At 37.8% G+C, this 17416-nt stretch overlaps 1 protein-coding gene across 3 annotated transcripts in view; it reads left to right on the forward strand.

Annotated features, from left to right (window-relative positions):
• Window positions 1-17416, forward strand: part of PIEZO2 (piezo type mechanosensitive ion channel component 2) — a 557384-nt gene that overhangs the window by 506353 nt on the left and 33615 nt on the right. For all 3 annotated transcript variants that reach the window (XM_069099626.1, XM_069099625.1, XM_069099627.1), the window contains 4 exons: window positions 3470-3652; window positions 9269-9521; window positions 13030-13162; window positions 17236-17383. In XM_069099626.1, the coding sequence (XP_068955727.1) occupies window positions 3470-3652; window positions 9269-9521; window positions 13030-13162; window positions 17236-17383 (717 nt within the window). The remainder of the gene's footprint in view (window positions 1-3469; window positions 3653-9268; window positions 9522-13029; window positions 13163-17235; window positions 17384-17416) is intronic.

The raw sequence follows: 17416 nt of genomic DNA on the forward strand, positions 1-17416 counted from the left end.
TTGTTTTATGTGTTAGTAAGTTCCTGAAAAGTTGTGTATAAAACAAATATGTGTGCAGATGTTCTTCAGGATACAGAACAGATGTGTTATGATAAAACTAAGTAAAAAAACAAAATTCCAAACATCCATAGACATTCATAGATCATGAGGGCTGGAAAGGACTTTAGACATCATCTGTTCCAATTTTCTAATTTTATAGTTGAGAAAACTTTGACCTAGGAAAGTTAAGTGATTTGACCGAGATTTCATAATTCGTAAGTATCAAAGCTGGTACTACATCTATAAATTCATGATTCCTAATCCAGTGTTCTTTCTACTATACTTTGCTAATTTCCAGTTAAAAATTTGAAGTAATAGGATTCTTCCTGGAGACCCTAACTTAGTGCTTCATCCTGGCCCTGCAATAGGCATAGTGAGCTGACTAGTCTCTGACTAAAAAAAAATACATAGATAGATGGATAGATAGAGGGGGCGGCCAGGTAGCACAGCGAGTAAGAGCACCGGCTCCAGTGTTGAGAAGATCTGGAGATCGAATCCCGGGCTCAGACACTTAGCACCCACCCAGAAACACCTGGCCGTGTAACCTTGAGCAAGTTACTTAACCCTGATTGCTTAGGGGCGGCCAGGTGGCTCAGCGAGTAAGAGCACCGGCTCCAGTGTCGGGATGACCTGGATCAGATCCGGGCTCAGATACTCAGCACCACACCCAGAAATAACTGGCCGTGTAACCTTGAGCAAGTTACTTAACCCCTATTGCTTAAAAAAAAAAAAAAAGATGGATAGATAGATGAAATCAGTGCCCCATAGGTAGCAACTTGAAACACCTTTTCCAACAGTCTTTAGACAAGTGGTTCTCAAAGGGTCCAAGAACCCCTGAGGGTCATCAAGATGCTTTCAGGGGATTGACAAAGCCAAATCTGTTTTCATAATCATTCTGTTTTCATTTCCAATATGATAAATATCAAAATATATAACCCACATAAACAAAAACTCTTTGGAGGGTCCTCAGTAATTTCTAAGGGGTCTTGAAACCAAGAAGTTTGAAAACCACTGTTCTAGACTGATCCAAAGGAGTACCTAAGGATATCAAGCTGAGGCTGTTTATGCTACACAATCCATCCATCTTTTCCTGCCTCAGTACCAAAAAAAGGTAGTTTCACCTGCAGAACTAATCAATTTGAAATTAAACTTGTTACCTGAAGATTAAAATTTCTTTCAAACCTAAATTTCAGGAAACACAGATTCAATTAGTTCTCTAATTCATCTATTCTGTGACCAGAAACTCTAATATTCACATTTCACTATAGTGAAAATACCCATACTGGAAATCAGTTCATTTTTTTGTCAGCATGATGGACATGCAAATGCACTTGGAGAGAAAAAAAATCTAAGTTCAGGTTCCAGATTTGGCATTTGGTAGCTACAAATCAGGGACAGATGACTTCATATCTTAGACCTATATAAAGGGGAGCCCTAAACACAGTTCCATCCATTATACATAAAGCAAAGAGGTATGCTTTGGCAAACCAGATAGACCAAATCTTTCAGTCCTGATATAATTTATCATATATTAAAAGTCTCAGATTCCCATGAAAGCTAAGTGAAAATGAAAGGAAAGACGTTATGATGTTTACAATTTCCTTTCATCTTTTTGTGTGATTTTCACTGGGTCCTTCCTGACTACTTTAGGTTCTGGATAGATGGAGCAATACTAATTTTTATGGTGGGCATAGGAATAAATAAGAAAAGAGGGGGGACTTGAAACCAAAAGGTTTGAAGTACATTAATGGTCTTTATTTGCTACTTAAATGACAGTTTTCATGCCCAAGATTGGACTAGAGCTTTACATATGTGATCCCCTCATGCTTGAAAGAATTCTACCAGCATTTAAATGTATGGGGATCCCTCCAACACCTCCTCTTTGAAGACTTCCATGATCACCTCTGTAGTCAACTAGCAGTTATCTCTGCCTCTCCAAATGGGTCACAAGTGTTGGCATGTTCTAGGCCTTTAATTCAATTCCAGATTTATTACAGTTATTTCTGTAAATACTTCTTCTACTGAACTCTAAGCTCCTTGAGCGTACAGACTGTATCATTCAATTTCATCTTTATGACCCCAGGATCTAGCATCATACCTTGCACATAGCAGCTGCTTGATCAATATTTGCTGAATTAATCAGAATTAATACTTGAGAAAATGTTTGTTTGTTTTTTTTTTCAATAATTCAACATCAAAGTTAAAACAGGTTTCTTAACATTGTTCAATTGAAGGTAATAAGCTGTCCCATATATTTGAGATTTGAGTCACAAGGGGAGTTCCAGGGGTAGGAAACCTGCAGCCTTGAGGCTTTGTGAAGTTTGGATTCAGTCAAAGGGTCACACCTGAAGTCCTAGAGGCCCTTGAGGCCACAGGTTCCGCACACCTGAAATACCCAGGCCTATCATAAAGGAGTGAACTCTTAGTAATCCACAAGCAAGATGGATAAGCTCTATTAGCAGCATGTCCCTAAAGCTGATTTTAAATCAGTTTCAGCTTTCTCTTTTTCTAGATCTTTTATAACTGGACAGGCAAAGCAGAAAAATCAATTTGGTTTAGTTTCATCCATTTTTGCATTGCTAAAGGTAGCTTGAGGGAGGAGAACATAGCAAAAGTGGAGCTTTAGTGAAATATAAAACCCTGAAACTGCACACAAATGATAGTAAATGATCTGAAATAGGAGATATAATAAAACTACAAAAATAAATATGACTAGCATCTCAAAACTAGATAATTACTGTTATGGAACATTTAAATCATTATGGCATTGTGGCAGTGCTAGTTCAAGCTGTATAAATGGATCTGATGGAGAAAGAGAGAAAGAAATGAAGGAAGGAAGAAAAGAAAGAGAGAAAGGAAGGAAAGAAGGAAGGAAGAGAAAAGAAAGGGAAAGAAGAAATAAAATACAGAGTTAAAATGAATAATTGAAAGAAGTGGCAGGCATAGTATGATTATGGGGCCAACATACTATGGTCATTCATTAGGGAACCATTTGTTTGAATAAAACGTTACTCTTGCTACAAAATTTATTTGGGGCTAAGAGGGAGAGACTTATGACTTCATCGAGTTTAGAGAGCTCCTAGCATGAAAACTTTGTACTGATTCACATTAACAATCCCTTTATAACTCACAATCTTAAGAAACTTGAGGTACTTAGAGCTTAGCTGAATTACTCAGTCACAAAGCTGTTCTATGTAAGAGACCAAACTTGAATCTAGGTCTTCCCGAAGCCAAGTCTAGCCTGATAGATTCTATGCTACACTACCCTTAAATGAATATTAAAAATGCTAATGTTTTTATCTTGCACCATTCTGTTAACTACTACAACCAAAATTATATGAGAATCATTTTCATTGTAATTATTATGCCATAAAACCAATTAAATTTTGAGAATATACCTTTCACTTACACTTTTACCATTTCTACATAGGTGGCCATTGTCATCAAATATTTCTTCCAGTTTGGTTTCTTTCCCTGGAACAAGAATCTGGAATTCTACAAAGACAAGCCATACCATCCACCAAACATCATTGGTGTGGAGAAAAAAGAAGGTTATGTGCTTTATGATCTTATTCAGCTCCTGGCTCTTTTCTTCCACCGATCAATTTTAAAGGTACGACAAGCAACCAATCAACAAATCCTTCCTAATGGATGGGCATATTCCCATTAATGCTAGATGGAGGAGATAGGAGAAGCATTAAAGAAATAGTGTCTGCCCCTGGCAAATTTACAAGGCTCTAGAAAAAGAATAACTACAAAACTAAATAAAATTAGAGAATACAAGGTAGTATGTAAGCAAGTGTTTAGTTGTGAGAAATAGATTTATAAATGCAAATAAAGTTCACAGGAAGAGGGATGGTTCATTGTGAGCTGGAGAAATCAAAGAAAGCTTCATGGCAGAGGTTGGACTTAAGCTGAGTAATGAAAAATGAGTGGGGTTTGCATAAGCAAAGCAAAGTAGAAAGGGGACTTATTCCAGGAAAACAGCATGGGCAAAGGATAATGAAAACAAGAATCAGTCTAAAATGTATGGATCTGCACTTGAGCATGTTCTAATTGTATTCTATTCATTTGTGTTTATCTCCTATTTTGAAATGTTTTTGGAATATTGGGTATAGGAAGGAGAAGTCATTGTCTGGCACAAGGGAGTTCTGTTGGAGAATAGTAGAACACAGGTGGGATGTGGTCAAATTATAATGTACTTTAATTGACAAGAAGAAAAGCTTAAATTAGGTGCTATAGATAATTGAGAGCCACCATAGGTTCTTTAGCAGGAAAATTATATGATGTAAGTAGTGTTCTAGGAAAATTAATCTAGCAGGCAGTAGGCAGTATAACATAGTAATCACTGGACCTTTGAGTCAGGAATACATTGGTTCAAGTCCCTTCTGATACATTCTGGCTTGTGTGATCCTAGGAAAGTTGTTTCACTCCTCAATGACCAAGGAAATTATCTAAGACTAAAAATTTCAGAAGCAGAATTCCCTATACTAATGAAATCATAGGTCTAAGATTCCACCCATATGAAATTCTTTTGTCATTTCTTATAGTGTAATAATATTCTGTTGTATTCATATACCACAATTTGTTCAACCATTCCCTAGTTGTTTAAGAGGGAATCTAAATCACCAACATTACCACCCTTAGATTCTAATTATTTCCCTTTCTCCCTCCACTTTTTTAATCCCCTCTTCAGGATCAGGAAATTGCTTTGCTTGTGACTTCCTTCCCCAGTATTATTCTACCTCTTAACCCTGCTTTCCCCAATTTCCACTTGTTTCTCTGAAGAGTTTAATATATTTCTATAACAAACTGTATATGTTCAACCCTCCTGTCCATTTAAGATAAGAAGATTTATTTGATATCTACTCTCCACACCTCTTTCTTCCTTCATGTTTGCATATTCTTCTCACATACCTTAGTTATAAGAAATTGCAAGTTCCACACCTGTTTCTTCCTTTCTTTACTATGTCACTCCTTTTAATTTCCCTTTTCTTTCCCCTATTCAAAACCTTAGAACGAAGCCAATCCACCTCCAGGACTTTTGATTTTTTCTCATGTAATCTGCACAAAACCCATGAAAAACATTAAGACGCCTATTTCTTCTTCCCTTATTAGAATATTAGCACCACATCATCCTACAGTTCTTTCCAATTGTTCAAGTAAATTTGCCCTTCTTAGTTTCTCTGAATTCTTGAATTTCTAGTTTTGAAGTTCCTATTCAGCAAAGATTTTTTTCATTGGAAACACTTGAAAATCTTATTTGTGATTCTTTTCCCCCCTATAGGATTATATTTAGTTTTGCAGATTAAGTTATTCTTGATCGTAAATTTATCTTTTTTGCCTTTTGAAATACTGTGTTCCAGTATCTCTTCTCATTTTTGAGAAAAGTTTCCAGTTTTTGTCTGGTCCTGTGATTTCTTTGTATTTGAATATTTCTCTCTGGATACTTGCAGAATTTTATGTAAAAGTTCTGAATTTGGGCTTAGTTTGCTTTTGGAATTCCTTTAAAGAAGTAATCGGTGGATTCTTTTCTATCTTTACTTTGCCCTCTGGTTCTAGTAGATCTGGGCAGTTTTCATGTATGATTTCTTGAAATCTAGTGTTCAGGCTTTTTTATTTTAATCATGGTTTTCAAGGATATTCTTAAACTCTCTCCTTGACATGTTTTCAAGGTCATTTTGGGGGGTATAAATTTATGTTTTCTTCATTTTTTAATCCCCTTATTTTCTTTTAATGTGTCTTACTGTCTCATGGAGACACTGATATCTATTTTGTCTCTTCTACTTTTCAGGGTTTCCACTTCTTGGGTAAGGTTTATTATATTCTCTTCTAGGTTGCTTATTCTCATTCCAATTCTTTCCTCAAGCATTTACTAAATTTTTAATCTCTTCATTTATTGTATATATATATATATATGTGGTACATGTAAAAATTAATCTTTCCCTTTTGAGCCTTTGGTTACATTTCCTACAAAGATAGCTTTACAATAATTATTGCTACTGGTAAAAAAAAAAAACTGGTAGATCTGTCCAGATTCACTTTCTGAATTAGGGCTTTATGCCTTGGTGTGTCCTGCCTTTATTGGGCTTTTGGATGGGGTGTTCTCTTCTGTTTGTTTTCACCCTGGATTCTTATGCTTATTTTCCACCTTCTGGGGTTAAGCTTCTCAGGATCTTTGAGGTTAAGAGTGCTGGATCTTTATGATTCTCTGATTCATCCCAGGAGAGAGTGTTAGGGACCTCAGAGTCCCTGAGTCTGCATTGTTTCAATATGACAATGTGCTAGTGTAGTGCCAACACAATATTCACAGAGCCCACAGTCACTAAAAATATATCCACATAGTGCTTAATCATAAAATATAACAGACTTTCCATAGAGAAGACAGAAGCAAAACATATATTTGGATACCAGAAAACTGAATCCCAAAACCAGTAAACTGATTCCATCATAGTAGCAAAATTCATAAGCCACAACAGCACAGAGAGCCACACCATCTTTTAGCCTTCCCACAAACCACCATTTATTCACAAGCCTCACCATCTCCCTTGGATGTGTCCTCTCCTCCCTCCAGTCTCTAACCCCTCTGACTCCCAGCTTCCTATGGGTTCTACTCCAACCTTCAGCAAACTCTTCCCATCACAGGTTCTATGTGATTACATTCAGCCTATTAGGGGACAGGGTATATCTTTGAAGCAGGAAAGGTCTTCAAATTCCCTTAGACTTATTAAGAGGCAGGGAAGGTCTTCAAATTACCATTACAGCTGGTCAGTACTGTACTGGTCACTGTCTGTTGACCCTCCATCATACTTCCACAGTCCATACTCCAGAGCCTTCTGACTAGTTAGTGTGGGTCTTTCTCAGATGAGCACTCTGGTCTTGTGGCTTCTGGACACAGAATCTTGTTTTATTGGTTTCCACCTTGTTGAAACAGTTCTCTCTTAACCTGAACTTCTGATTGACTTTTTTTTTTTTTTGCATTTCTTAGGTGGGGGATATTGCTTACTGTAGTTTTCATTGAATTACTCAAGTGTTTTTTGGTCTTGTATGAAATTCAGACCTTTGTTGGAGTAGATAGATGTAAAGGAACTGGGCATCCTGCTTCCCTTTTAGGTGCCGACCTTGGCCAGAAATCCTCAGTAATGTTGGGTGCAACCAGTTTCCATGTTATTTCCTATCTTGGGAGAGATTTATTAATGAATATGTAGCAAATGTATTATTTACACTGTTTACCCATGTAGGGGCACAAAAGTCTCTTAAAATATATGTGTGTATATTATGTTGTGTGATGTATATATGTAATTCATATGCATAAATATGCATATTTATGTTTTAAATATATAAAATTGAATGATGAATTCAACTTCTATATAAAAATGTTTTCTCCTCAAAAAAAGGAATTTAATGACCAAACTTGGCCATGAAGAAAAAAAAACTTCCCCTTTTCATTTCTTTGAAAAGGTTGGGGACTATGCTTATAGCAGTAGAATGTTGATATATTGGTTAGGGGTTTTTTTTTTTTTGCTTTTTCCCTTAATTTTTTGTTATAATTTGTTGTTCAGTCATTTTTCAGTCATGTCTGACTTTCCATGACCCCATTTAGGGTTTCTTGGCAAAGATACTGTAGTGTTTGACATTTCCTTCTCTAGCTCATTTTACAGATAAGGAACTGAGGCAAGCAGGGTTTAGTGACTTGCCCAGGATCACAGATCCAGGAAGTGTCTCAGGCCAGATTTGAATTCAGGAAGATGAGTCTTCCTGACTCCAGGCCCTGTACTCTATCCCCTGCACCACCTAGCTGCCCATTCTTTGTTATAAACTGCCCCTTTAGAGTTACCAATGATCTCCTTCGTGGCAAATCAAATGGCCTTTTCTTAGCCTGGATCCTTCTTGACCTATCTGTAGCGTTTGACACTGATGCTAGGCTTTACTTCCTATATATTCTCTCCTGTTTAGGTTTTCATGATATTGCTCTCTCTCAGTTCTTCTCCTTCCTGTCCATGTCAGTGATCCATACTCAGAACCTCAGTCATCCTCAACTTCTCACTCTCATTCACCCCATATAGCAAGTCCATTGTCAGATCTTGTCTTTCAGCTTTCATGTCTCTCATATACATCACCTACATCATCATATATATCACATAGATGCCAACCCAGTTGGGGCCATCATCTCCTCTCATGTGAATTATTACAATAATCTGCCAACTGATCCCTCTGTCTTAAGTCTCTCCTCATCCTCCACTCAGTTGCCAAGGTGATTTTGTTTCAAAAACGTAGGCCTGACCATGCTCCACCACCCTTCTCAGTGAGCTCCAACAGCTCTCTTTTATCTCTAGTATCAAATATTAAGTATTATGTTTGGCATTAAAAGTTCTTTATACCCAATCACTCACTGCCTTTCCAACCTTTTTATATTTTATTCCCCTCCATGTACTCTGTGAGCCAACTACACTGTCCCACTTGAAGTTCCTTGGGTTCAACATTCCATCTACCATCTCTATGCCTTTGTATTAACTTTATCCCTTACTTAAAATGCCCTTCCTACTCACTTCTGCCTCTTAGTTTCCCTGTCTTCCTTCAAGACTCAGCTTAAATCCTGTCTTTTACAGAAGACCTTTCCTGAGCCTCCTTCCTCCAACACTAATGTCCTCCACTCTCAGATTGCTTTCTGTTTCTGTTTCATATAGCCTGTTTGCACCTAAGTATTTGCATTTTGTTTTCTTTGCTAGAATATAAGCTCCTTGAGGGCAGCGACTTTTTTTCCTTTTCCTTGTATCCCCAGAACTTTGCATAGTGCTTGGCACATAGTAAGAACCTAATAAATTGCTTGTTGACTTTCTAACTGATTATAAGGGATGGCTTTCTGGGTAGGAGAGGAAGAAAGGACATATTCATAAATTTAGTTGATTTAATTTTAAAAAGCTGATAAATAAAGAAAGAAAACATGTTTTAAGAAATTAAAACTAGATCTTGTTTATCTCTATTAATCTAACTAAGTTTATTCCTCTACGCATTACTTTCCTGTTCTCTCTTATTCTTAGGGGCATTGTGAAGTGCTTTTTATGTAAAATACAAATAAAAGAAATCCAAGTTGAACTTCTTCACTTGATATTACAAAGCCCAGGGAATGATGTTGTTTGTTTTCATTCATGCTATTTTTTTTAATCAGATGGTGTAATTGACTACCATTCATGCTACCTATATGACTTGTTTCCTGTGCTTTTTTCAGTGTCATGGTTTATGGGATGAAGATGACACTGTTGACACTGGGACCAATAAAGATGACTCTGATGATGAACTCTCACTAAACACGGGAAGAAGAGATTCCTCTGATTCACTGAAATCTATCAATCTTGCAGCATCAGTGGAATCGGTTCACGTCCACTTCCCAGAGCAACAGGCAGCCATCAGACGAAAGAGCTCTAGCAGCAACTCACACTTATCCCGCAGATCTAGCTTCTCCTCAAACAGGTCCAAGAGAGGTATCTGTCCCATTCATTGGTAACATAAGTCACACTCTCAAAGAGATTTTCATAAAGGTACCCAAGGTGATAATTGCAACTCTTCTTGGGATTTCACTTGGATTTGAAGACTAAAACCCTGTAATAACCAAATTTTAGATTGTTCTGGAAATGAGTTTTGGATTTCTTACCAAGAGTGAATATTATGTAGTGGACAGCATAAATAGTGGACCTCAGGATAGTGAAGGAAAATGAATCTACTTAGTCTTTTGTTCTTTCTTTTATTTTTGGAGGGCAATTGGGGTTAAGTGACTTGCCCAAGGTCACAAGGCAAGTTTTTTGTGTTAAGTGTCTGAGGTTGGATTTGAACTCAGGTGCTCCTGGCTCCAGGGCTGGTGCTCTACCCCAGTCTTTTGTACTTTCAAATGGAAAGCTCAAAGTTATTTACAAGTAAACTCATTAATTCTTAGAAGAACCATTAGAAATATGGAGTTGACAAGCCTTGATTTCCTTATTGTATTTTACTTTGATGAGAATGGAGAACCATTTTCTTTGATGAGAATTAGGAAGAACCCAAGTCTCACCTTCAAAGGTGTAATGTTATGGAATTAAAATCTTCCCTTTTCATTAACAGGCCTCTGGTGGAGCCCATTAAGGGAAGTTTACTTGGGGGCAGGCGGTGTTGCTTGTAGGAAAACTTTCGCACCTTTTGTTAATTTCTAATTAGGCACTGAGTCACAAGGGTTGTGATGCCCTCTGGCTCTGAAAAGGGTATGTATACGCCTAGGTTAGCATTGTGCTTTGGGGCTCCCTCATTGAAAGAGTGTTCTTGTGATTTGACCAGATGAGACCCCGGCTTTGAAACACCCAGTTGTTGATGCTTCTCTCTCTGGTAACTATGTTTGTATTGCCTTGGTCAAACAGTCGGGTCTGTCTGTTGGTCTGTGTTGATTTCTCAGACTGTTAGAAGCCTTGTCTGTTGGTCTTTATTTCTCTGTATTTTTTTCTGTTTGTATTTTCTCTGAAGTTCAGGGTTCTGACTTTTTCCCTGAACTAGTAAATATAATTTTAAAAGATTGTTGACCCCTTAAAAAGCTACCTTTTCTAGTAAAACAAAACTAAGAATCTCTGTTAGCAGCCATCCTGGGTATGCCAGCATGGTTGCTGCTACAAAAGGCAAGTCACTTAATTTCTCCTGGACATGGACAATTCTCTAAGACTCTTTCACTTACAGATAAGTTGATTATCTCCATTGGTAGATGAGGCTTCCTACAATCCATGGTCCTCTCCACCAATGAAATAAAAAATCTAGACAAAAAAAGAAGTCATCAAGCATTTATTGAGTGCCTATTATGTGCTAACAGGCACTTAATATATAATTGCTATCTTAACACAGATACTATGCTAAATCTAGCAATAGAGAAGCAAAAAAGTGCAGCAGTTCTTGTTTTTATAAAGGTCTGATAAACAAAACAATTAAGAGAGACAATTTATGAACAAACAAGATATAGATAGGCTAAATTGGAAATAATATCACAGGGAAAACACTACTGGCATTAAAGTAAATGAAGAAAAGTTTCTTGCAGAGAGTAGGATTTTTGCTAAGACTTGAAGGAGGCCAGGAGGCAGAGATGAAGAGGAAGAGAATTCCAGACCTAGAAAATAACCACTGAAAATGTCTGAAGTTAGAAGATGAATTGTCATATGTGAGGAACAGCAAGTTACTATATCATAGAGTTTTTGAAGGGAGTAAAATGTTAGAAGACTAGAAAGGTAGGAAAAGGCCCAGCTGTGTAGACAATAGGGAAACAGCAGTAAGTAGAGAAAGAGAGAGATTAGTGAGAGAGTGGGGAATGTAGAAGGTGCAATCTAATTGAGAAGACAGGATGGAAAGGGATCACTTGAGCATTTAGAGCAGTTTGCCTCCACAAAGTGAAAAACTGCTTCTTCATGAGAGAGAGGCATAAAATGGTGGAAGGCACCTGAGTGATAAAAGTTGAAGAGGGAGCTCTTGACAAAGAGCTTCAATTTTTCCCACTAAAATGAGGCAAGGTTGTCAGCTGAAAAAATGGAGGAGTCAGAGAGGCATAGGATATTTGAGAAGGGATGAAAAAATGGAAAAGCTGCTTTGGTCAGTGAGATACTGAATCCACTTTTTTGTTGTTTGGAGGCAGCTATGTAGCAGTGAATAAAGTTCCAGACCTAAAATCAGGAAGACTGATCTTCCTGAGTTCAAATCCTGCCTCAGATACTTGCTAGCTTTGTAACCCTGGACAAGTCACTTAATCCTGTTTGCCTCAGTTTCCACATCTATAAAATGAACTGGAGAAGGAAATGGCAAACCACTCCAGTATCTTTGCCAAGAAAATACTAAATGGGGTCATGAAGATCAGATATAACTGAACAGCAACAATCATTTTGTAGGGAGCCATGGGATGTTTGAGGAGGTATAAAAATGGAAAAGCTGTTTGGTTGACTGAGATAGTGAATCCATGAGGAAGGAATGAAAAGATTACCTTGCTGCAATAAAGGCCCTGTTGATATTATGTAACATGAATTTGTAGTGGACTGAATCAGCAAACTTTCATGATTTTTTTCCAGCTTCGTTCAACAGCACATGAATAGGAACAAAGACAGCAGATGGTGGGAGTAAGCCAAGACTGAGTATTAATGCAGGGGAAGATCAGCAGTATATAAAGGCGATGTTATTTTGAACAATTGGGGGGATTCACTTATAAGGATTCTGTCTCCACTGATGAGGATTACAAACCCCTCCTTCTTAGCCTGTGTGGTTTTTATAGGGGAAGAGCTCTAGGATTCAGGCTGCTGGGTAGAAGAAGATGTAGGGCATTGGATGTGGAGCCAGAAAGGCATGACCTCAAAGCCTGTCTCGGAGACTTACTGTTTGTATGATCCTAGACAAGTCACTTAACATCCCTCAGTCACTGTTTCCACATTGTAAGATCGGGAAGATAATGATAACATCGCCTCATTGGGCTTTCAGGGTTTTGAGATCTTCCTATCCTACCGGACACCTCATTCTTTTGGCAGGCAATGATGTCTCTACAGAGCTCACGCCTCTTATTCTCCATGCATGATTGGCTCATTGTTCATTTTGTTGTAACGCATGAAGATGGGATTTTGTGGGTGTCAGGCAGAGGCTAGAGAAACTACAGCTCCTGATGCCTATTTCAATACTGCAAACTCTGCTTTCTCTTTATGGCTTCTCATGGTATAGACTTCATTATCGTTGGAGAAACAAAATGTTAACCATCCTAGCCAATGACGTTATGTAGTCACAAATGCAATTTAGTATGTAATTATTTTTTAAAGTACAGGAGTTACAGATTTTGAATTACTCTGTTTGAGATACTCTGAAAAGAACTTTGAAGGCATCTATGTACATTATCCTAAAACACTTTTAACTCAGTCTAAATGTTCTTGAATAATACCATACAGGCTCATGTGACTATGGTGTTGATGTAAACCCTGTTTCTCACACAGTGTTTGTATCCTTCTTTATTTCTAGGCAGCACCAGTACTCGGAACAGTAGTCAAAAAGGCAGCAGTGTACTCAGCATTAAGCAGAAGAGTAAAAGAGAACTGTATATGGAAAAGTTTCAAGAACACCTCATCAAAGCAAAAGCATTTACTATAAAGAAGTGAGTAACTGGAAATTGTTTAGTTTATTTATTGTCTCATAGGGCCAGAAACCTAGAGTCAATTACTTTATACCAATATTATGTGTGATGAAAGAAAAATTGCTTCCGTTGCTATGGGCATAGCTCTTTTTTATGGCAGGATATCCTGTGAAAGACACACTGACAGTAGATACCTGATGAATGTTTGCTGAATTGCAGTGAGTGGTATCCCATCTACTATAGCAGACTTTAAAATGAAATGTTCCTGTAGATATAGTTAATCTGTGCATTTTATTCCTATAATAATAGCTCACATTTTGGTATCACTTAGTGATTTATAAATTGCTTTCCTCCCAAGTACCTTGTGAGGAAGGTAGAACGGGTTATGATCTCCATTTTTCAGATGAAGATGAGACTCAGAGCAATTAAATGACTTTCTCACAGTTATATAGCTTATAAAAATCAAAACCAGAAACCAAACCTAGCATTTTTTACCTTAAGACCAATGGGGTCTACACCGCTCTTTGTATATAAGGATATACCTTATCCCGCCCCCACAGCCCTATACTGCAGCGTAAGCAACAAAACAAACAAGTAATTTTGGAGTCTCAGAAATCAGTATAAACAAGGCGTTGAGGTCTAATAGGTACAATGATTTCTCATAGGCCTTTCCCACTGTCCATGCCTGGACTTTGAGTGGCAGCAAGGCAAGGATGTGAGGCAAGACTAGAAGCATAATTTAGTAACAAATAACCACAGTTAAGTAAACACATCCAGAAATTTGTCACTTCCAAAAAACCCATGTCTCACTTTGCATAATGAATCTATTGAACCTCTCCCAGGAATTGAGTTTCATGGTCATCAGTCAGTCCATAAGCATATATATTAAGTGCCTACTATGTTCCAGGCATAGTGCTAAGTACTGGGGCTACAAAAAGAGTCAAAGGACAGTTGGTGACCTTGAGGAGCTCACAATCTAATAGACAATAAGCAAACAAACATGGGCGAGCAAGCTCTATATGGGATAGATGGGAAATAATTAACAAAGGGAGGTGCTAAAATTAAGAAGGATTGGGGAAGGCTTCCTGTAGAAGGAGGGATTTTAGTTGAGACTTGAAGGAATCCAGGAAACAGAGATAAGGAAGGCGAGAATTCCAGGAATGGGGATTTCTATAGCCAGAGAAAATGTCAAGCCAAGAAATAGAATGTCTTGTTCAGGAAACGAGGAGGCCAGTGTCATTGGAATGAAAAGTATGTTGTGAGAAGTATGATGTAAGAAGACTAGAAAGGCAGGGGGCTGGACTAGGTTAGGAAGGGCTTTGCACAGTGAACATAGGACCTTGTACTTGATCCTCAAGGTGATAGGAGCTGACAGAGTTTAGTGAGTAGGGGGATGTCATGGTCAAACCAGTGTTTCAGAAAAGTCACTTTAGCAGCTAAATGGAGGATGGATTGAAGTGGAGAGAGAGCTGTGGCTGGAGTCATGATTGTTTATTGATTTTTAAGTTTTTCAAAGTTGGTTTTCTTTAGAATTTTATTATTACTCTACTAATTGTTCCCCTAGTTCCAACCACTAGTTCATATCTTTTCAGCAGGTTTTAAATCAAACTTGTTACCAGACGATTGAAACACCTCTCAAATCATTTTCTTAGCCTTGTGTGACACATTGAGTTGTAAGAGACCCAGTTGTAGTGTACTGGCTCCTCCTGAGAATTTCTATAATTTGATAACTTCTAGTCCTCAGTACATCAGTATATTTATCAAAGTTTATTATTCCCTCAGCCCCAGTAGAAGCAAAAAAAAAAAAAATCCTCAAACCTTTTTGGGGGTGGATGATTTACCATCTGATTAATATGGCCAGAACTAAGGCTCACCTATAATTTTCCCCAATTAGAATGTAAGCTCTTTGAAGGCAAGGACTGTTTTTGCTTTTGTATTTGTATCCCTAGTGCTTAGCACAGAGGTTAGCACTACAAAGCACTTTATAATTTTTTGATTCATTCTGACAATGGTTTTGGTATAGTTTTGCATGAAAAAAATGAGTTATATCAGTAAAAATTATCTTTTACCAATTTCTGGTACTTCATTCTTTCTATTATCTTTCCAATAATGAGCATTTTTCCTTCATGGCAACAGTTAGCAGCTATTTTTGCTGATCTTATCATTATTCTTTTTCAATTAATAAGCATTTATTTTTCTCTCCCTCCAACTTCCATGTCCTCCTGCAGGGTGGGGTAGGGGTTGGAGAGCAACAAACTTTAAGAAGCCTGGTCCACACTTGTCAAGAAATCAGTGAAAGCACCTCTAGCTGCCCGGGTTGCTTTGAGAGTCTGCTTTGTTTTTGTTTTTTGAGGTTTAAACCATTTTAAGGTCATTTTTGTTAGTTCTTAAAATTGTTTTTGTTTTGACTATAGTTTCCTTTGTGCTTTGGTACAACTGATCCTGTTTAATTTGGGGCTTGGATGAACCTTTTAAATATCTGACATCTCCACAATGATAACTATTGCAATATTTCTAACAGTCATTGAAGTGTGCATTTTAAGAGCTACTCATTTTTCATGTTTTCCATGAGGTAATAGCCCTTCTTTAAAACTGTAGAATTAAATAACAACAAAAACATGTCTATATGTCAAAAAAAACCTGGCACTCAACTGACAGAGAACTAAATGTGGAGAAATCAGCCCAATTCAGTAAGTTCATCTGGATTCTCTGAATCTTTCTAGTATCAGTAGAAGCACAGAAAAGGGTTAGCCTATGCTTCCACAAAATAAAGCCTTTTCAATATTGTTGATTGTCACAAGTATTTTATACACCACTTTAATTGACTATGGCCAAGACATTTAACTTCCCTTAGTTGCAGGGCCCTCATCTATAAAATGAGCTTAATAATAAAGAATACCAGCTATCTCACAACGATGTTATTAAGAAAGCATTTTGTAAACTTTAAGTTCCAAAGAAAATGGGGCTTATTATTAAGTGAAAATTAAATTTCTAACCTTTGTTGTTGTTCAGTCCTTTCAGTTATGTCTGACTCTGTGACTTCATTTGGGATTTTCCTCTTATTGAAAGTCTCCAATCAAAAATTGTATGATCACTCGTTAAGCAGTGGGGATTCCTTCGGGGCCTGGATTGGACTAGGTGGCTCTTGAGTTTCTTCTTACTCCAAAACCCTCTGACTCTATGAAGAATGATACATACATACAGTAGAGCAGGCAGCTAGGTAGAGCAGCGGATAAAGTGCTGGACCTGGAGTCAGGAAGACCTGAGTGTAAATGCAGCTTCAGACACCCTGGGAAGCTCACTTAACTTCTGTATCCCCCGGTCCCTCATCTTTAAAATGAGCTGGAGAAGGAAATGGCAGATCCCTCTAGAATTTTTTTATCAAGAAAACCCCAAATGGGGTCATGAAGAGTCAAACACAACTGAAATGACTGAACAACAACAACAAAGATGATAGATTAGAACCCAGTTAGACCAACAGGAGGTAATAGATTCCAAATACTGGAGAACTAGGGACCGTGCGGGAGCCATGAGAGGCCTGACAGCTCAAGTAACAAATGCCTAACATACTTCACCAAAACGGTTGTTACATACTTTACTCATATAATTTTACTTAATCCTCACAGCAACGTTAGGAAGTAGGTACTATTATCCCCATTCTAAAGATGATGAAACTGTCATTAAGAAAGGTCAAGTTACTTGCCTAAGGTCACACAGCTCATAAATGTCTGAGCTTTGATTTGAATTTAGATCTTCCCACCTTCAACTCCAGCTGTAACCACTACTGCCCCCAACTGCCTAGGTGTTCTTCTAGAAAGGAAACAGAAGAACTAATGTGAGATTCCAGCACCAAGAAAGGCCTTGATAATAGATGTTTTCTTTTGTCTTATCTGGGGAGCTTTTATATGTAGCGATCAAACCTCACGCATGGCTATTCTGGGGTTAGAAATGGGAGTCAATGTAAACTCCTGGCTATAGCAGGAAAATAAAGGGTTAAAAGAGGAAGAGCTGCTGACACTCACGGGATATCATGCCATGGTCTTACCCGTTACAGTCTTCTTGACATCAGTGGGAATGTGGTGCTTGCTTTTCAGGACCCTCCAGATCTACGTGCCTATCCGACAGTTCTTTTATAACCTCATCCACCCAGACTACAGCGCTGTGACTGACGTCTACGTGCTGATGTTTCTTGCTGACACCGTGGACTTCATCATCATTGTGTTTGGCTTTTGGGCCTTTGGGGTAGGTTTTGTTCTTATTCTTGTTTAGACTATC

Source organism: Petaurus breviceps, unplaced genomic scaffold (assembly GCF_028583685.1).
Source record: "Petaurus breviceps papuanus isolate PSGF00001 unplaced genomic scaffold, PetGlider_PUasm1.0 38, whole genome shotgun sequence".
Taxonomy (NCBI): domain Eukaryota; kingdom Metazoa; phylum Chordata; class Mammalia; order Diprotodontia; family Petauridae; genus Petaurus; species Petaurus breviceps.